Source organism: Melitaea cinxia, chromosome 21 (assembly GCF_905220565.1).
Source record: "Melitaea cinxia chromosome 21, ilMelCinx1.1, whole genome shotgun sequence".
Classification (NCBI taxonomy): domain Eukaryota; kingdom Metazoa; phylum Arthropoda; class Insecta; order Lepidoptera; family Nymphalidae; genus Melitaea; species Melitaea cinxia.
The window spans coordinates 594,195-616,586 of NC_059414.1; the positions used below are offsets into that span (position 1 = coordinate 594,195).

Here is a 22,392-nt window from a genome sequence, read left to right on the forward strand (position 1 = left end):
CAATATATAAAAAAAAACTTGATATCTAAATATTTGTAACCAAAATGACCATAAAATAATTTAAAAAAAGTTTTCATAAGCACGTTGCATGCATAATGTGGTTTTGATAAATAAAAAAATAGAAATATTGAAATTTAGAAGTCAAACTTAAGGTCTGAAGTTACTATATTCTATTTTTCATTTTTCTTGGTTATTCTTCTCTGGGGCAGTTCGAATGACAATAGGGTTATTTAAATAAAAAAAGTATAGTTGTACTTCGTCCAAGTTGTGTTTGAACGAATTATTTTATTTATTTCATTTATATATCCGTTTCGTTGATAGTAATAAAGCATTTAATCAATTCAGAGAAAGTACAATTTTTTTACAAAAATCTAAGTCTATTGCTTTGCGGAATTTCTAAATCGATCTTATAAATTTCACCATCGATGCTTTAGTGATATTAAAATGATTATAGCTTAAAAATCGTTTGAAACAAAAAGAAAATTATAATAGGAAATAGAATTAATCATCGTGTCTGTACAGAGTTGTAGAGATAGACAAAATGTGTTTATTTTGAAATATTTATGGACTTTAATTTGAAATGTGAAGATTCCACTTCGAATCTGTATCATTTTCGTACAATATTTCAAATATTCTTTATATTAATTGTCAAAGCGATAGGCACGTTGAAAAAGATGAAATAATTTAGTAATTGTTGAACTAATTCGTCTGAAAATCATAATGTACCAAAATTATATACATTTCAGTGATTTTTTTTCCATATACTTTAAAAAAAATCAATTGCTACAATTATAATTTAGTCTGTTCGCAGAATAAAATACTTTAATTAATATTTTAATTTGTAAAACTTTGCTGTGAGTGAAATTACCCAAATTATCGATATCGATAAAACTAGACGTATTAAATAATGAGATACTATAAGTTACTCAAAATATTAAAAATAACAATGTTATAATAGTTTCCAAGATATATTGGATTTTAAATAATTTTATTTGTAGGGAATTTGTAAAAAAAAAAAAATCTGTAATATCTATATGTATCGTATCGTATGTATCGTATGTTGTATTTAATATTTAACCATTAATTAATTTGTATATCTTAGATCAGAATGAATAGAGAATTTTTATTTACAATTATTCAAATCTAGATAGTAAGACTTAGGTAACGAATACTTTTTTTATATATTTTTTTAACAATACAATTCCAAGTTTTCATGTTTTAAATTGTTACTGTTCGAGAAATCTTGTTGACAAAATAAAACGACTGAAGCGAAGGCTGTAAGATGCGGTTTGAGAATCTTTAGTAGTGTCGTCTCTAGGTGTATCAAGTGCCTAACGCTGTCATAGTTCTCTACAAGCTCGATATAGTACAACCTACTTGTTTTCAATTCGTATTCATCAGAATCATAGTCGTCTGTGAGGATAACTAATAGTATGTTTCGAGAAATAACTGATTTTCGAATGGAAAGTAAATATCGTCATTTGTATAGTTAGTATTTAATCTCTGATCTTCATTTATAATATACTACTAACATTAACAAAAATAACTTTTCTTATTGTCTGTTTAGATTACGATAGTCGATAGAATATCGATAGTTTTCCTTGCTCAACAACACTATGATTTTATTTTTTATTCATAGTTATTCAACATTGACTGCGATGCTTTTTTCTGAATGTCAGTTTTTTCTCGTAACTTGTATAAATAATTCAACGTTTGTAAATAGTTTTAAACTGTTCTGTTTGTTGGTAACTAATTCATGTTTATATATGCATTATTTAATTTTTTGAGAAAAATATAATCCACCATTGCATTTTTCACTCGTTTTATTTTATTTTCCAAACCTCATTTTTTATTGTCTTATGCAACGCAGCACTGCCCGTGCAGGAGCCGGCGAAACCTTATTATTGTTTGAGTTCAATCATTTTTTAAGTTTAAGGACGCTATCACATTTTTCACTCGCTCAAGTTTAGGTATTTAAATCGCAACACAATAACATTACGCGTACGCACACATTGATACCGCTATCTGCTCGATTTTGTACCGACGTAACTAATCTTGGTACTTGAAAGTATTAATTTTTAATTTTACTGGTATTGATTAGTAAATTTAGTTGTAAGTTTAAAGTCGAACTTGGTAACTGTTACTAAGTACCTACTATTCACGGAACCTCTCCCCTACTCTGTTTATGACGATGTCTTAAGGCGTCAGGGTATCTACTACTCGTTCGTCGTACTATACAATAAAATATAATAGATAATAATACGCTTATTTTTATAATTCAAAATCACATACAATTTTAAGTTATATTATTATAGTTTTAACATTATAATAATATAAACATAACATATTTTACGTAAACAATCTATACAAATAAATAAAATTGGAGTGTCCTTTAGTTATATTAAAATACTGCTTTTTACTAAATGCGTACGGATGTATACACGGTCCATATACCAAAATAACATTTTTCCAATTTTTGTCTGTCTGTCTGTCGGTATATTCCGGCTAATCTCTGAAACGGGTGGACCGATTTTGACGGTACTTTCACTGGGATATATATCCCAGTGAAAGTACCGTCAAAATCGGTCTACTCCTACCGTTAAAAGTACTGGGAGGATACTGGAAGTAACATAGGCTGCTTCTATTTTAGAAATTTATTTATTTTATAACTCTGCAAACGGAACAATGATGATGATGATGAATGTAAATTTAAAATAAAATAATTTTTAACAAAAAAAACCGACTTCAAACAGGAAACTTCTTCAATATTATAAAATATTTATTTAATCATTTCTGATTAACTAAATCAAAATACGAATTACTTTGTACTAAGTAAGTTTATTTTTCACTTTTTAGTTTCCTGTTAGAAGTCGGTTTTTTTTTTTGTTAAAAATTATTTTATTTTACAATTTTTAGTGATGGGTAGACCTAACAAGGATGCTTTTTCTCTTGTGTCGGGGGTCCGGAAACATACACAATACACAAGCACAAACACCCAGATCATGACAAACATCTTATATGGCCAATACAAATGTCTGTCCTGCGCGGAGATTGAACCCACTAACGCCAGCGCAACAGCCAGTGCTGTGACCGCTGCGCTAACGCGTCGACATACTATGAGTAAAGTTCGCTATCAGGTGCACGTAATAACAACCGGGACTGACAGCCTAGCGTGTTCTCCGAGGCTAGGTTGGGAGAACCACAAGGATTAACAACTAAACTGAAAATAAATATTTGTATAAACATAAATATCCACTCCAAGCGGGAATTGAACCCGCGACCGTCAGTGTTTAGGCGCCGCCGACGCGGCACATGCACCATTATATCAAAGCGGTCGTCAAACAGCAAAAGGTCAACTCCTGTAAATTGTTGAGAAATTCCCTCGAGTGTTTATGGGCTCCATCATCAAACCTGGTCCTGTGACACAGATGACCACACAGCAGGTAATTCCTCGAATATCTTTCGTCTCCATCATTAGACTGTAATGGCACTTGTAACTCATATAGGTGCAAAGTTCTCATCGATAGAAACGAATTAAGTTCAAACAGCAGATAATTGCTATAAATCGTTAAAGAGTTCCCTCGACTATCTTTTGTCTCCATTATCAGACTGTAATGGCACTTATAACTAATACAGGTGCAAAGTCCTCATCAATAGAAACGAATTAAGATCAAAAAGCAGGTAATTGCTATAAATTGTTGAAGAGTTCCCTCGACTATCTTTCTTCTCCATCATCAATCAGATCGACTCCAGACCTTTATTAAATAGTAGTGCTTTATAGTACTTAATGAAAACATGATTAAATTCACTAGTCACCCGTACGATTTTTGAAAGTTTTCCTCGATTTCTCTGGGATCCCATCATCAGATCCTAGTTTCCTTATCATAGTACCAAACTAGGGATATCTCCTTTCCAACAAAAAAAGAATTATCAAAATCAGTTCATAAACGAAAAAGTTATCTCCGAACATACATTAAAAAAAAATATATATATATATATATATATATACGGTCGAATTGAGTAACCTCCTCCTTTTTTTGAAGTCGGTTGAAAAGAAGACAAATTGTAAAGATTACTTATTATTATTGATTATTATATATAAACCAGATGCATAGCAAAGACAATCGATTGTGAAGTATCAATTTCGTCCAAGCACAGTACACACAAAAAACTCATTTTTTACGTAATTATTACTTGCGCTGAAGCGATACAGCCGTGCTTCCATGAGCGCGTTTCGGCGCGGAATAACGAACGACGATGGTTCATTTGTAAAAAATGTATGAAAAAATTTGAGAGCGTTTCTTATTTTTCTCATAAATGGAAATATTATTTATTTTTTTATATAAAATATCTAGCGCTACGCATAGAGGACTAAATAAGCAACAATTTCTTAGTGTATTTATTTTTCTTAGTGCAGTGTATTTAGGCTATAATGGTTCCAATTCAGACCCATCTTTTTTTAATTTTTTGCGATTTCTGTGATGGTTAAACTGTATTTGTGTGAAAAGTTTGTATGGGGCTATAGAATTTTTATGGTCTCACTCGGAGATGAATATATTATCTTTCATTTGAAACCAAGATATCCTCTCAGGGTGACTCCTAATTAATTAAAATGGTACGTGAAAAACACTGATATTTGTAGAAAAATGTGATAGCGTCCTTAATAGAGCATCATAAAAAAAAATCTACGTAATGTTATTTTGATGTGATATCAAGATAATATTAATATTGTTATAATGTAATATTAGTTTAATGAATTTCAAGATATTAAACTTTCACCCATAAATAAATATTATTTAAATTTATCTTTTATACATACAGTTTAAGAGTAACTATTAAAATGACAGATAATAAATTGTGTCTACCAGTCAAAAAAATTATAGACTATTAATAACTTGGAATAATATATAAATAAAAACACAATTTAATTTAATAATTTTATTCAACAAAGTCATACGATGCCGTTGTGCGAGAGTACACAGGTCGGTGCGCCGAGCGGAACCACGCGGCAATGTATCGAGGAATGTTAACATTCGACTAGATCGCTACTGGGTGCTACATTTGTATTTATTTAAAAGCAATATTTGTGTTAATAAATAATCATCACAACATGCATTTCATAACAAAATAAAAGCCATAATTTTAAATTTTTAAAAAGAATTCCATTTTTTGCAGCCAGTGCTTATATTTTTTTTCACAAAATAAAATATAATAATAATTAACGTACTTTTTATTCAATATTTTTCTGTTAATTATATCGACAATTTTAAATATTAATTTTGGTAATATCATACTATTAAGAATCACATACTCGTAATTAGGACTAAAAAATAATATTCGAAATATTTAAAAGTTCATCATTATTAAAATTAAATTCGTCAAAATTAAAACGTTGAGTGACTAATAGCGACCATTTTGGACAACTCATGTTGTCATAAATAAATACTTTTGCGATTTACTTCGTTACTAACTTCACCTTTTGGGAAGTTCGGAAGGTGATAGATAGAAGAGTGCGAAACAATTTTATGAAAAAGATTCTACTTTTCTTCTCTTCTCAATCAATACACAAATTTAGCGCAAAACTGTTACCTGATTCGAGTTTTGAACAACACGATAATACGTTAACTTAATCAAAATATCTAAAGCATATATTTATGTATTTTGCACCATTTTATATATTATCTATATTCTATACTAATCAAATAAATAGCAATTCATTTGGTACGATCGACTGGGCACATACTATGTAACAAATGCAATTTTTGAATCTTATTACCTTAAAGAGTTAACGACTTTAAAAATAAGCTAATAATATCCTAAATACATAATTGTAATCGATAGCAGCCATAAGTACTAATTGTCTTGACTAAATTTTTTGACTTGAAAATATAATTTCTAATTGAATGAAAATAATTTTTAAAATAGTCTTATTAAGGTCGCTAACTCTTAGATTCGATTACATTTTAGGTCATCCAAAATCGCATAACTTTAATTTATTGAAAGGAAATTCTTTAATATTGCATATAATTTTCCAGCTGCTAAGGCTAAAGTTATGGCTTTACACAGTATAACTTGGGAGGAGTTGTTTAACTTGGGTAATTTGATTTAATTCAACCGGTAACACCCCACAGCTGGGCATAGGCATTTTTTAATTGTGTCTATATAAAAATCCATTTTAATCTCAGGACACTGGCATTTTTTTTTTTTTTGTTAGAGATTAACAGGAAAAGCAGATCATAGTATTTTTAAACGTCATCCAGCGCTATTGACCATTTGTTATATTTTCTAGGCGTTGTGGGGTGGTTTATTGGGACATCTGTAGCTGGTGTTGATGTTTAACGAAAGCGATGGCGGCGAGCTCCTTACAAAATTCTTCCAACACGATCAGGCTCTCAACTAACTGGTTATGAGATCCGCTGGAAAACAGAACAACGGTCATTTAAAAGATTTTTTTTTTGCCATAATTTGGGACATGTATTGGATACATTTAGACCATTTAGCGAAGTTTATAGCTTTTGCAAGACGAAAAGAGAGGAAGAAAAAAATCTATTGACATGACGACATTTTTATTCTACTGTTTAAACTTCAAGTGAAACAGTTTTTACTACATCATTTCTAGAACGCTGATTTCGTCTAGAACGATTTCTGGAACTCTCTCCTATTAAACTTGAAATGATGGATTTTTATAACTTTTTTCCCTCTCTAATTGAAGTCGCAAACACAATAATTATCTCTGACAGCAAATGACACTTACATTTCATCATAGCTGGGGTCCTCACTCATCAACTGTTGCCTCGTAGTTTCTATAACCTTCTTGTAGTTCTTGATCCTGGGCACCTCCATAGTGAGTCTCCGAGCGAGCTCCTGGAGCGTCTTGAACAGCGTGGGGGTGTTCCTGGAGGTCGGCAGGTCGGGGTTCAGGAGATACTCGTGGAGGTATGGATGGGGTAACAGCGCCAACTTGGAGATAATGGATGTTAGATGAAGATTAACTTGGTAGGGCTGGTCTGGCATTGAAGACAAAAGCTTAAAGATCATCCTCAAGAATGGACCCTCGTCGAAGTCCTCCTCAGATCCCGCCGGGGCGTCCCCGTTCCGGAGGACTAGAGTCTGACTAAATGGGCACTTTTCTGACTTTCCAGTATTATCATTTTTCTTGCAGTTAGGGAATGTCGGTGTCTTGTCTGATTTTCTATAATCGTAAATGGTTCCAAAGGCCTCATCTAAATGTAGATCGGCCTCGGGCCGGCTGTCGTAGCTGTGGGTGGAGCTGGCCCCGACGTCGCCCGACAGTTCGGTCGGCCAGTTGTACGTCGACGTTATGTCGAGCCACAGCTGAAATGTAGCGACGGGGTGAAAATGCGTATATGCTGAAAATCAGCACATTAAAAACCTTTGTGAAAAAGTGAAAACAAATATTTGGTTTGAAACATTTGAAAAATTCTGACAGTATTTTCACGTTACCTGGTAGTATCTCAGCGCGGACGACCACTCGGGTGTAATGGTGCGCGTGCCGTGTCGGCGGCGTCTAAACACAGACGATCGCGTGTTCGATTCCCGCTCGGATTGGATGTTTGTGTGTATACAAATATTTATTTCTGGTCTGGTTGTTAGTCCTTAAGCGGCTCCCTACCGTGCCTCGGAGCGTTAAGCTGTCGGCCCAGGTTGTTATCATGTACACCTGATAGCGATCGTTACTCATAGTAGGAAATATATCCGCCAACCAGCGTACCAATGCTGGTTGGCGGATAAGCATGGTGGATTAAGCTCTGATTAGCCTACATGGAGAAAGTGGTCTATCCCACCAATGGGATGTTACAGAAGCGTCTCAGCTCGTGTAGTGCACGTCATCTGGTAGTGTCTCAGCGCGAGTAGTGCACGTTACCTGGTAGTGTCTAAGCACGGGTAGTGCACAGTACCTGGTAGTCTCTCAGCGTGGGTAGTGCACAGTACCTGGTAGCGTCTCAGCTCGTGTAGCGCACGTCATTTGGTAGTGTCTCAGCGCGAGTAGTGCACGTTACCTGGTAGTGTCTCAGCACGGGTAGTGCACAGTACCTGGTAGTCTCTCAGCGTGGGTAGTACACAGTACCTGGTAGTGTCTCAGCGCGGGTAGCGCACAGTACCTGGTAGTGTCACAGCGCGGGTAGTGCACAGTACCTGGTAGTGTCTCAGCACGGGTAGCGCACAGTACCTGGTAGTGTCTCAGCGCGGGTAGCGCACAGTACCTGGTAGTGTCTCAGCGCGGGTAGTGCACAGTACCTGGTAGTGTCTCAGCACGGGTAGCGCACAGTACCTGGTAGTGTCTCAGCGCGGGTAGCGCACAGTACCTGGTAGTGTCACAGCGCGGGTAGTGCACAGTACCTGGTAGTGTCTCAGCACGGGTAGCGCACAGTACCTGGTAGTGTCTCAGCGCGGGTAGCGCACAGTACCTGGTAGTGTCTCTGCGCGTCGAGTACGTAGTGTTCGCAGTCCGCGAGCGGCTGCGACTGGATGCCTCGGGGCAGGAGCAACAGGAAACTGTCGGGCGAAATGAAACACGTGATTTAAATTTTAAATCTTTAATTGCACAATCTTACTTTAAGATATTACAAACAATCTAAATATTAAATTATTGTATAAAATTCTAAAATATGTACTTAACAATACACTTCAACAATTTACAAAACATCAGCAATCACGAAATATATAAAGCCAAAATTATAGTTTTCATAACTGTACATGATGATATAATTAGAATGGCTTAACATGCTTGGCTAGGATTTTAATTTTAAACATAAATACTACTATTTACATATTATTACATCTTTACTTAATACGTTATATTAAATTATCTAATTACACTAATTATGCTTTGTACAGAAATGGCTGAGCAATTTACTCATTTAAACATTTTTATTAACAATTTTTATCAAGGCTTTATACATTGTATTACTTAATTGCTATTAAAACGCTATTTTTAATATAATTTATGCCCTGTGCTGGATATTTACAGCTGATAATTTAAGAGTAAAACATGATAAAACAATTAAATATGTGAGATGTCGAATGCGAATTTACATTTTGACACAATAATAGTTCATCAACAATATACACAGTCCAAAGGTGCCCAGGTTTGGTTTCTTGTAAATTTATTTTGCGTCAGTTACAATTAATGCTCAATTAAAGGCTTACATATCTTTATTATTAGGCTTTTAATCATAAGTTTAAGTAAATGTGATAATTATAAAGTCCTACAAGTGGTATCAGGTAATTTGTAACAGAAAAAAAAATTGGGGCAGTTCGTGAAAACTCAATAATGAAATAGCCCCATGCTTGAGGGATTTATAATAATTATCGAGCCGTTAAATGTGAGTCGTTTATTCCTTTATTTATTAATTATGTAATAATGAAACATTAAATGTAACCTGGGGCAACTTGTGCTAAATATAATTGCTCAATTAATAAAATTATTTGAGACATAAAATAGTATCCAAATATAGTGTACAGGATCCTATATCGAAATTTGCGTCAAAATAAATATACATTTTATGTTAATAATAACAAATATAATCAATATAAGATCATTTTTATTAAAAATTCTTTTATACTAAACTATGTACAAAAATAATAATCTTCAAATATGACAGATCAAAAAATATAAAACATTCGTTTTCGTATTAGATCGAAACATTTTATTTACAAGATTGCATTTTGTCCCTATTAAAAATACAAAAATAAATTTATATCTCGCTAAGCCATTGTTATTAAAAAGCAGCACTATGTTAACCATTAGGAACATTACGTTTACTGTTACAAGTTAATATAATATGATATGTATATATAAAATGCTAAGGAAACTTAATCTAGTTAGTATTTATTTTCGGTTATGAATTTTCAGTCGCCATTATTTCCTCGATACGCTCTTTGAGCCGCTCTAAACGCCTAGAAGTTTAAGTAAGCCTGATAAAGCTGATATTTGAAATTCATGAATATTATTATTTCAGAATAAATTGTATAACTATTATATCTCAAATGCGGCACGTAATTATTTCATATTAACGTGTTTTAAAATAAATGATTTTTTTTAAAGGTAACTGTCGTAAATAAGAGTGAACTCATTATTTATTCACCTTTTTGTCACTTGTAATGTAAGTCAAATATAGATTGGAGTGTAATCTATAAAGTGTAAAACAGTTTAGCTTTTACGTGGTATACGAAAGAGGATTCCTTTTAAAAATTCAGGAATATTAGTAGATAATAGTGCTTGGGAACGACCGTATTTACGGTTTTTTTAAAAAAACGCTGTCACATTTAGTTTAAAACCAAGACAAATTATAGCAAAAAAAAAAAAGTTATACTCGTTATTCTGAAATATTTGTATAAAAGATTTTAATAATGGATGTTAAAATGAAAAATGATTAACAAATACCTAATATAATGTTGGGGCATGATGTGTCTTGAATAGTTTTTTTTTTTTTTTTTTTCTTATTTCATATTGGTACATATATTTAATTTAGATTAACATTTAAAACAGTTTGTTTGATGTAACCCGAAATTTGTTATTCATAATTATTTTTTCTCTTTTTATTTTATTTTTTTGTTTCTCAGATTTTCGAACACACTATGGGGCAGATAGTATTCAACCATTTTTAGTATAAAATTAAAAATGGTTTTATATACAACTTAAGATGAAAGCAGAAAAAAATTATAAACAAAGATTCAGGAGGGCTGCAATTAGGTAAGCGTGGTGATGGGGTACTTTGAAACACAAAATGAGTAACAGACCTGTTAACAACGCGATGTATGTTGTCGTCGGCGTGCGCCAGAAGGCCCCCCGCTCGGTCGTCTGAGGTGTGCGACTCCCTACAAGGGTTTTGATGAAACATATTTGAAATCATCTCATAAAAGGTCCTAACATTTATTAATTAAATAAATAAATAACTAATGCAACTATTTTTATGTGAAATAAAGTTATTTTATTTTTATTATAACATTAAAAGATGTAAAACGGTAGTCATGTTTTAAGGTATCCCTCCATTCATTACGATAGTCTTGCGGGTAACTCTTTAGATTAATAGGCATCGAATTATGGGATTTTGGGGGGACGGGGTGAGAGAGAAGGTACCACTGTCACCCTTCGGAACCCCATAGTTATGGAGATATCCATGGTTAAAGTTTTGAGATTAGAAGAAGAATTTCGCAGCTTTCACACGTTATTATAACATTTTGAACGTTATTTTCACATTTCACACGTTATTTTCGAACAGGGGTACTTAAAAACGATTTCGACTGCAAGATCAACGTAAAATAACGTGTGAAATGTGAAAATAACGTGTGAAAGTTACGGAACAGACCATGGGTAACGTAAGTTGTATCGTTTGTTGATCTTGCAGTCGATATCGTTTTTACGCACTCCTGTTAGAAAATAACTTGTTAAAGCTGCGGAACAGAGCATGAGTGGCACTTCCCGCAGCACCGTAGCTAAGGTGGAGTCAGACGCGGAGTTCGAAGGGATTATAATAGCTTTAAAGTCTTCTTTTAATCTTAAAACTTTAACCATGGATATCTCCATTTCCGAAGGGCGGCAGTGTTACCTAGTGTAGCTTCTCCTCCACCCTCCGCCCTCTACCCCCAAAACCCCATAATTCGATGGTTCTTAATCTAAAGCCTAGCCGTCTTGTGTCCTTGTATTCATACAACCATATAATAATCACATATTACCGGATTTTATATTTACTAGACCCCTTAACTACTCAGTTTTTCCACTTCGTTTCTTACTTTAGGTCTCTATGTTACCACTCGCTACTCCCCAACCACTGCCCCCTCAATGAGAGCACGCCCCACCTGGCCCGCTCCCGCTCGCGCTCGTGGCTCAGGTCGTTGAGGCGGTCGCGCTCGTCCTGCAGCGCGGCGCGCGGCGGGTCGCCGGGCAGGCGGTAGGCGCGGCCCGACACGCGCGACAGCACCAGCCGGTCGATACTGTGCTCCGTGCCCTTCTCTATGACGGCCTGCACGGACGTACAGGAGGATTTGTGAACACTGAGGCTTCAATTATTTTATTATATAGTGATTCAATGTGTACAAAATATCGACAGGCGATGTCTCGCCATGCTTCTGGTATTGCAGGCATCTATGATCTACCTAGCCATATTTAGGAGACGGACTGAAACTTAATCCACCACGCTGCACCATTCCAGAATGGCAGATATAATCCTTACTATGAGTAACGATCGCTACCAAGTATTTACGGTAACAACCGGGAACGACTGCTTAACTAGATATATAAAAGAAATACGAAAATAAGCAGAGGGGACCTCAAAGAAGCGCAGCGTCTCTAGCGTGAGGTCGTGGTCGCCCTCCAGACAGCGCGCCGCCAGCGCCCGCAGCGGCGCCCACTCCGCCTCGCCCGCGCCCTCGCCCGCGCCCTCGCCCGCCAGCCACTCCGAGAACTCTGGGGCGAACAAGATAGGGCTAAAGTTTTATTATGGCCTTTCTCGTGTTTGTGGACAACGCTTTGGAGGGTGGCAGTATCCAGCAGATAAAATAAAATCAATTATTCTTTTCACCATCAAATTTTACCATGTTTGTGAGATATTTCTATTTGCAAATGTAAATCTAAAAGTTTTAGTTTATTGATTGAGGAGAAACGGGACCTACGTCTATTGTAATTTATGTGCACGATAAAATTAATCCACGATCGGTAAAACTGATCCTTAATGATTTCATTAAAATTACCGTAGCGACAGTATTATAATTCAAGGCTCAATATTAATCACTCAAGCAGTTGGTAAAAAATGAATAGTTCGTAATTCCAAGCACCTATCGTTACTTTATAAGACCGACATGTACAAGCGGTAGACACTTGGCCAGCACGGCGGTGGCGACCTCCCTCAAGGTATGAGTGTTGTCGCTCACCGTGCACAAGGTGGTGCGAGTCCAGAGCGCGGAGACACTTGGCCAGCACGGCGGTGGCCCGCAGCGCGGCGGCCGGCGACAGCAGCGCGTCGGCGGCGGCCTCCAGGAACTGCGTGCGGAAGGCGCGCGAAAGGTGCGCCGCGATCAGCGGGTGGCACTCCTTGAGATAAAGCACAATTTAAAGTTAAACTTTTACTCCATAGCCCCAAAACCTTTCGTTCGTCTATCGCATGTTGCACCGTGTCGCGTTACAGCTGACCGCGGAGTGGAGATAAAATGAAAGGCGAATGGCAGAGCAGCCAAGGCTAATATGGCGGCGCACATTAGCTCGCATCAGCTGATCATGTAGCATTTACTTAACTTATTCTATTTATACAGGGTTACTTGTAAAACACCAGCATCCTTGCAGGACAAGATAGCTAACATCATAAGTAACAACATTTGTTCTACGACTTTTGATAATTTGTTAGATTTTATTTTCATACAAAAAAAAAAATATTAATTAAATTTTCCGTTTGAATGTTATAAACAGTAAATAAATAAAAATAAAATATATTTAAGTAAAAAACATAACATGAAATAAGGCTGTATGGTCGGGAACCAACGACGGAGTGTCATCACTGCGACGTCGGCGCCGAGGACACGGCGGAGCACACGCGCGCGGACTGTCCAGCGTGGAGTAAAGAGCGTGCCGCCTTATCGGCAGTTGTTGGGCTGGATCTCTCGCTGTCGGCTTTAATCAGGGCTATGGTCGACAGTGAGGAAAAATGGATAGCAGTTTCCTCCTTCTGCAATTCCATTATGCTGCAGAAGGAAGCGGCAGAACGGGAGCGAGAACAAGATCCAAACTCGCTCCTGATTCGTCGCGGAAGGCGCGGTCGGCGACGCCGGGCCTACTTGGCCAATCTGCCGCCGTAACGCCGGACCAGTGGGCGATAGATCGGGGTATATATCGTCCTCATTGCACGGTCCTGAGGAGGGAGGCGACCTTAGTGTTCGAGGGAGCCTCTCAGGAGTTACGAATCGCGTCGAGCTTGAAAGGCAACCGCTAGCGGTATCGCGGAAGTGCAACTGTGTCCCTGTGATTCCGTCCAGGCGTGTCGAAGGAACACCCCAGAGGTTTTAGTCCGTGCGACTCGGACATACCCTCCAGCTCCCCCGGGCTGTAGGCATCCGTTAGGGATTTCCTCTGGGTAAAAAAAAAAAAAAAAAAAGGCTGTATGGTCTTAGACCTTTGCCTTTGCAGTTATTTAAACAAAAACAATGAATTTATGCTTACATTGCTTTGGAGCGAAACGATAAGTGGCTCGTCATTTTTTATTAAAACATCTATCTCTCAGTTGTTAAAAATCAGTTGTATCGTTTGTTAAAAAACCGTGTGAAAACGTTAAATTAACGTGTGAAATGTTAAAATCATGTGCGAAATGTGAAAATAATATGTGAAAACTACGGAACGGAGCATGAGTAACGTAAGTTGTATCGATTGTTGATCTTGGAGTCGAGATCGTTTTTACGCACTCCTGTTTGAAAATAACTTACGAAACGTGAAAATAATGTGTGAAATGTGAAAATAGCGTGTGATATGTGAAAAAAACGCTTGTGAAATGTGAAAATAACGTGTGAAAGCTGCGAAATTCTTCTTCTAACCTCAAAACTTTAACCATGGATATCTCCATAACCATAGGGTTTCGAAGTGTGACAGTGGTACCACGGGTAGCTTCCCCCTCTTCCCCCCACGATCCCGAAATTCAGTTTTTCCTAATTTAAAGCTTTACCATTGTAAATACGCTGATTCCACTTTTTAAATACGCCTGCATTAAACAATGAAAAGTGAATAATACCTAGCTACCAATATTTGATATTAAATTGGTTTAATTAAACTTCAGTAAACTTTACAGAATAATAATTAGCTACGTTAATAATTTTCACATATTTTGGATGTTCAGAATTCAGATAGCTAATCTACATACACATTTACTCAAGTCACTGCGACATACATACTATAATACTGCCTACAAACCCACCAAGCAATTTATATTATTAACTAGAATTATCGGGCAGAGAAAGTGTTATTTATTATTATTATTAGCAGTGCAAGCGCGCGCGAGCGTCGCTTCGTCCTTTCGATAATGAATGAAACATAGACTTACAAATGTCAGGACAGTACAATAAAAGCTCAAAAAATCATTTTTAATTAATATATTGAGTTATGTCAAAAGTTGTAGAAAAAGTGTTGTTACTTATGATGTTAGCTATCTTGTCCTGGAAGGATGCTGGTGTTTTACAAGTAATCCTGTATATCTGTGTATTAATGTAAATTTTTTTATTCTTTAAAGTTTCACTTGCATTACGGTTTCATTAAACCACACAATTCTTTTTTTTTTTTACAGTATCTGCGGATTTTCTTGCTTATTCTTCATCTGACCCGAATATTCAGACTGTGTGACCGGATCAGTGTTTGAATGCAAACAACCGGTCAAAATTCCCGTGTATATTGACTGAATAATGTCTACTACTGTAAGCCACTAAAAAACAAATGAAGAACTCAATGTTGGCAGCTATTTGATGGCGACTTAGACTGTACGAGTATATCACTCGATCGATATTCCTATCATATAGAAATCGCAAATATTATAATTTCGTCTATGAATACTATACTAGTGGTATGACCATGTAAGGTTTTCCTAATGTTTATAAGTAAACGTTAGAAATTCATTTATATGATGGCTTTAAAATAAAACTTTATGCGTATCTAAATTTCAATTTGAAAGGTTTTATTTTGTTTATGTTTGATAAAGATAATTTGTTTTGAAAAATATTAACAATTTTTGCTACACGACATAAAAATTCTTCAAATGGATTTAAATAACAAAATCGAAAAGACATAAAATTTGTAAACGAAACATTATTTCCACCCACAATTAAACAGTCAGATAAGAAGTATTAACCGAAGTATTTTCTGCTTATCGGTATTTAGATAAAAGAGCTACATAAACACAGTTTATACTTTCATAGTTTTTTTTTTAATAAAAATTTACTTTTCAGACATACATTTTGAAATTTAAATAATAGGTATTAACTATAGAACTAGTAACAGTTAGTTGCCATTTTTAGGGTTCTGTAGCCAAATGGCAAAAAACGGAACCCTTATGGATTCGTCATGTCTGTCTGTCTGTCCGTCCGTATGTCACAGCCACTTTTAATTAATTGAATTACGCTTGTGTATAGACATAATTTACCGAACAAAAAAATTTGAAATCTTTTAACTAACTAAATCGGCTTTAAATTTTTGCTCTACTATTTCCATATCCTGGACAAGTTCAACGCCTCCAAGACCCAGGCGTGTCTCTTTTCGGCAAAGCGGAGTCCTTTCCATCTGATTCCCTTTTTTCTTCTTGGCATTAGTTTGTCATCCAAATTTAATTTTGCTCATACATAGTGGCAAAAGCTCAAACAGCTGTCAAAAAACTGGGTGTCCTCTCAAAGGTTAGACAGTACTCCACTTCGGAACAGCTTCTAAATTTATATCAAGCGCAAGTTCGATCATGCATAGAGTACTGCTCTCATCTTTGGGATGGCTCAGCCAAATACCAGCTGGAGCTTCTTGAGTCAATTAAGAGACGAGCCAGGAGGCTAAGCGGTGATGATGCACTGGTCACCGCAAAGCTGCGAAGCTTGCATCATCGGCGTAGGGTGGCCGGCCTGTCGGTTTTTTATCGGATACACTTCGGAGAGTGTGTGCAGGAACTCCATGACCTGTTTCCCCCCTACCCCTTCCATCATCGTACAACCAGACGTTCTGCGTTACGTCACCCTTATATGGTTGACATTCCCCCTATACACACGATTCGCTAGTACATTCTTGATCCGTACGGAAATGAATGGAATGGAGGAATGGAACTCTCTCACAGCTCTGTATTTCCGGAAAACTATAACCTGGGGATCTTTAAGTCGTGAGTGAATAGATTACTTCAAGGTAAGAGTGCTCCATCTTAGACCGCATTTTCACTTATCATCAGGTGAATTAGTGGTCAAACGCAAGCCTATCATTGAAAAAATATATATATAAAAACACACACAAATTAACTAAATAAGTGTCATTAAACATTAGTGTTACCTTCATAAGCGTATCGATATAGTCCAGCCATGAGAAAAACGCGGTCAACTCCCGATAGCCATAAAAGTTGTTGTAGTTCTTGTCACCGAAATCTTGAGCCACGTAACTGAAACAAGCATTTTTATCTTGTACGATTCTATAAATGATATACAGACAAACATTCATTTATATACATATATATGTACATATAGGTGCGAATCTGCGATTGCGAGTTTTAAATATTTCTTAAAGCAAAATCTTTTAGCTGATTATATTAAATCACATCCAAATTTAGAAAGATTGATGGGTGTATTTTCGACGGAAAATAAAGAACTTTTCTGATGAAAATTTAATTTCTAGTGATGTAGGGTCTTGTTTTGTAATGTATTAGAATCGAATCGTATATGGTAATTATGAATGGAAGTGGTCTCTAGCAGTGTGTTGTGGCAGTGTTTGGAATGTGTCGGTAAGAGATTATGTGTGAAGGTGTTCTTTTTTTCGGAATATCCTGACCTGCCTTGACAGCGTCACCAGGTGTGGTGGCCGGGTACTGATACCCAGTAGTGAAAGAAAAAGGGGAGCCCTTTAGGAAGGCTCGGAATGTCTGTTCGTCCTAAGGGTGTCACCTAGCGAGATCGCACCTCAGCTTAGAACGAAGTCGGTGTGCAGAGCGCTGTGTCGGGCCACGGGGAAGTGTTTGTCAGTGTATAGCGGAATATGACAGTGTGTAGCGGAATATGACAGTGTGTAGCAGAATATGACAGTGTGTGATGAAGTTTGGATGTGTGGGTCACTCACGCCCAGGTGATGCTGAGAGTGTCGACGGCGGCGGGGTCGAGGTCTGGCGGTAGCGCGCGGTACAGCCCTAGAAGGCGGGCCGCGAGTCGCTCACAAGCAGGGCTCGCACCCGTCAGTAGCGCCGCTATGTCATCTTCAGCTAGCGACGATACGATAAGAATACCTTCACACGCTCGCAGGACCACCTGGTTATCCTGTGCGACAATGATCTCTCATGCAATACCGCATCATCGAAACGTATCAGGGAAATAAGATCCTCGCAAAAACGAACAGTATCACTAGCGACTTGCGCCTAATATTATTTGATGCTTGTATTTAATTGAAACACAAATGAACAGAAATAAAATACGAAATTACATATTATTACAACAGGTAAACACTTCCAGTTTTTGACAGAAAATCATTCACAGCGATAAAGTGTTAGTCACTAAGACTAAATAATACAGAATTTACCACCAGTCTCAGGCTAAACATGATATTTTAGCCTATTTTCTGCCTCGTTGAAAAAAGAGATTGCCATAATGTCGTTATAATTTCTGTGCCCCATATGTAATGGGGCATTTTGTGTTAAAAGAAATTATTTATACAAGAATAATTCCAAAGTAATCATAAATGAATAAACCCATTCAATGTTTTTTTAACGTCTTGCATATCAGTATTAACATTTTGCAATGCAATTTCCTGATAGCAACAAAATAACATGAAATCAAGATCTGAACTATATGGATAGCCCATTAAGATAAAAATTTACTACTTTTACAAAATTTTATTTAAAATAACTTGATTTGATTGTAATCAAAAGCATAATTAAAGTAAAATAAATATAATAATGACACATCTATACAAATATTACGAAGGGAATCAAATTTATTTCTTTGTTATAAGGGGCCAAGCATAAATCACGTTACATGAATTTCACGATTTTTGGACCCCTCCCTCCCCTAGAGCGACGTCACATATTTTGCAAATTTTCACAAATAAATTCTTATTTATTAACTGAAAACATGATTTTTTACAGTAATTTAACTAAACAATTAAAAATATATTTTGGATAATGATGTCACAAAAGTTTGGACCCCTGCCCACCCCTTGTCACACAATGTCACACTTCATCGACCCCGACACCCCTTAACGTGTCACATAATTTATGGATGGCCACTAAACAAACTCTATAATTACTGAAATGGTTAATAGAAACTGTAGAAGTAACACTGGCTATAAAACAATAAGCTATGGCTCAAAATACCTAAACAGTAACCAAGAATGGGAGACCTGTTACCAAGGACAATCTGTTACCAAGACTGTTACCAAGAAGATCTACAACCAGGATAAGTATACACTTACCGCACTCTCCAAGTAAGACAGCAACAAATCAATCAACAGAAACTTATCGTTATCATCATACACAGTTTTATGACTTTTGGATGAAGCGTTGTCATCCACAGAGCTGCCAGTTTGTATGCAATTTTCATCCTTATTGACTCTTACAATAGAGACTGTTTTCAAAGGATTTGGTACCATATCTACTTCGAATAGTGGATTCTTTTTAGGGGTTTGCGCTTTACTCTTAATCGGTATTAATGTTTGGATATCTTCTGGTATTTTTAGGAGGCTGTTGGTGTCTTCTAAGAATGGTGTGGTAAATATATTTGCTAAGCACGGTTCTTTTCGTACTAAACCACATAGAGTTAGAAGGAGTTCAACCTCTTCTTTTTCCGTCGGTGAGGCAGGACTTTCATTGCATATTACTAGCATACGCTGGAAAAATATTATTGAACTATTTACTATATTACAAGTTACTCTACATTTATCTTACATTTTTGAAAAAGTTAAAATATTTCATTAGTGTTTGTAATTAACAATTACAGTCTAGACGTTATAGATTTTTTTTTATTTTTTTAGACTCTATACTGTCTGAAACATCTTGCCACGACAGACATACTGAGGTAGGGCACAGCAGGAAATTTCCTGCTCAGAATACGGAGTAGCAATAAAAATAACACCGTTTTCAAGCAGTGTTGTGTTCCTCTTGGTGAGTAAGGTGACCAGAACTCCTGGGGGAATTGAGGGCGGGGTCGGCAACGCGTTTACGATGCCACTGGTGTTGCAGATATCTATAAGCTACGGTAATTGCTAACCATCAGGTGAGTCGTATGCTTGTTTGCTGATCTAGTTATATAAAATTTTTTTTTAAAAAAAACTTAAAATGTTATTAAAATGACTATAAGAAAAAATAAAGGATGGTCATACCTGCAAAGGCCTATAGACATGTGGGCTATTGAGACAAGGGCTCTTAGTGCGACGTAGCAGAGAAGTGGCAAGGGTCAGGGCTGTGGCACGGGCCCCAGGCGGCCGGTCCGCTGCTACTAGCAACGCTAATGCATCTAGCAACCCTATGGATCGCTTTATAATGGCCTCTAAGCATGGTCCCACTGTGCCACCTTGTTGTTCATTTTCTTCGTCTACTATTAACTGAATTACAATTTTAAATTATCACAATTTCTTTAAGCTTTAAAATTAAATCGTAATATTATAAAGTGTTTGTGTGTATGTATAAATAAAATTCCTTAATCTACCAATTTGATTTTAACACAATTTACATGATTTAACACAACTAATATGTTTTTTTTTTTTATAAATATGCATATAAATAATAATTATATATAAATAGATACATAATTATATAACATGCAGACTCGGGTTGGCAATCACACCTTCCAACCTTGAACCAGAAAGCAGCAGCATTAAACACTGTGTCAAACTTTTACTTGCATTAAAAATTAGTAATAAGTTTCAAAAATGTAATCTTTCAATGTGAGAAACATTGCAGTTTCCTTATAATTTATAATGCAGAATTATCAGCTACTATCTTCTCACTCATAACAATAGAATTTCTACTTGACACAGTTATCATCAACAGTATAATTATTCAAATCTCACAGAAACATTTATGTAGTCTTTAAGAATATTTAACATGCATTGAGATCACATTCGTGTTTATTAGTGCAGAAACAATAAACTTACTGGGTAGAAACTCAAAATATAAATTTAATTTTTTTTTTAAAAGTAATTTTCCATTCTTTTTTTTTTTAAGATTTAAAAAAAGAATGAAAGATGACTAAATGGAAGTAAAGCCATCGGTTTTTGTCCCATATTTGGACAAAGGATGTTTTTTTTGTACAGCTAAGAATGGTTAGAACTTAATACTCCAGTTTGCTTAACTAGATTAATGATAGATGTGTGAAAGTTCTCATATACTTTATGTAATGCTTTGTATACAGTTTTGATTATAAAACCTAATTTTAATAATTAAACATTAAAAAGAAAGTAAAAGTATTAACCTTTTTACCCGACTGCCAAGGAAGGGTTATGTTTTTCGCGCGTATCTTGTATGTATGTATATTTGTATGTAATATTCTTTACTACCTCATATTTCCAGAACCACTGAACGGATTTACATAATTGAGGTATCGTTAGGTTCGTCTTAGCTGCTCAAGTGTTCTTAGATAGGTGACATTAAAAAAAAATCAAACATGGCGGCTGCGCGAAGCCATTGTAGTGAATGAAAAAAAAATTTATTACATTTTTTTTTACTTAAATTATTTTTGTACGAAGTCACTGTAGGCACAGTAGGGTTGCACCTACCGTTAATTGAGTGCTATAGGAATATAATTTTTTTTTGTGCACATTGACATATAAAATCACTCTACTTTAACAAGGTCACAGGTGAATTATATATGCAATATATTTATGCAACTTACACTAATGACTTTACAACTCTAAGAAGGACCTTTTTCTATAAATGGTCTTATTAAAATGCCCACATTTGGCCTACAGCAATGTAAATGTAACGGTGCTATAAACAAATTTTTATAAACACATTTCAATATTTTTAATATGTTCCGATTATGAGAAATTTACATTGTAGAGTCTAAGACTGATTTTGGAACTCCTACCTGAAGCATCTGGTGCAAATGATGGGGAATCCTAGTATCTTCAATTTGTACTTTTGAGCTTTCATCGTAGTTCTGGTAGAAATGAACTACTTGTTTCCAGTGATACTCGAAATCCTCTAGCCTTGTAGCTGGCGGCGCCAACTACAGTAATGATATTTTAATAAAGTTAACATTATGTTGTTACTATTGATTTTGACTAGTTATTATAATATAATAATAAAGAATTATATCCTTAATTGTTGGACTTTTGGTTCTAATTAAATATAATTGTTAATAAAAGATCTATAATACTTACTACATCCGCAGCGCTTTGTAAGACATCTGAAAATCTACTTAACATATTAAATGCACACTAAAACACTACCATCACACTCGCTGCTAGCACATTGAGTTTTTAGTGTAATATACTATATACAAATTTTAATGTTGGTTAAACATTTTAATATAAACTAACAAGACTTCTAAACTCTAAGCACCGAAATATTTACTTTTAAAATGTCAGTGTCAATTTTCCATTTTCTTATGATAGATGTCAAATGAAAATTGACACAGATTGTCGTGTCATAAGAAAATCGATCTGCTTATTTATTTAAGTTTGTTTCCTGTTACAAAAAAAAAAAAAAAACATTTTAATTTGGATTACATACA

General features: G+C 35.6%; 1 protein-coding gene and 1 long non-coding RNA gene across 2 annotated transcripts; one reads left to right on the forward strand and one right to left on the reverse strand.

Moving 5' to 3' along the window:
• Positions 1-6,173: 6,173 nt before the first annotated feature.
• On the reverse strand, positions 6,174-22,241 carry LOC123664009 (FHF complex subunit HOOK interacting protein 2A-like). The gene is made up of 13 exons (XM_045598640.1): positions 22,040-22,241; positions 21,745-21,885; positions 20,039-20,260; positions 19,133-19,546; positions 17,789-17,982; positions 17,012-17,117; positions 12,895-13,054; positions 12,294-12,430; positions 11,824-11,987; positions 10,765-10,842; positions 8,430-8,517; positions 6,755-7,335; positions 6,174-6,416 (listed from the first exon to the last, which is right to left on the reverse strand). The coding sequence occupies exons 1-13, from the start codon at positions 22,082-22,084 to the stop codon at positions 6,305-6,307; spliced, it is 2,442 nt and encodes an 813-aa protein (XP_045454596.1). The 5' UTR covers positions 22,085-22,241; the 3' UTR covers positions 6,174-6,304.
• On the forward strand, positions 12,913-15,613 carry LOC123664010. The gene is made up of 2 exons (XR_006744737.1): positions 12,913-13,027; positions 15,285-15,613. It is a non-coding gene; the product is annotated as an uncharacterized LOC123664010 (long non-coding RNA).
• Positions 22,242-22,392: the final 151 nt, after the last annotated feature.

Bases quoted from the DNA above. Each gene is read 5' to 3' on its own strand.
- LOC123664009 (XM_045598640.1), bottom strand. From the start codon at position 22,084: ATGTTAAGTAGATTTTCAGATGTCTTACAAAGCGCTGCGGATGTA. The intron at 8,518-10,764 runs GTCTGTTACTCA...TTCGCCCGACAG, and splicing joins ATACATCGCGTTGTTAACAG to TTTCCTGTTGCTCCTGCCCC. The intron at 7,336-8,429 runs GTACTGTGCGCT...GCTACATTTCAG, and splicing joins ACGCGCAGAGACACTACCAG to CTGTGGCTCGACATAACGTC.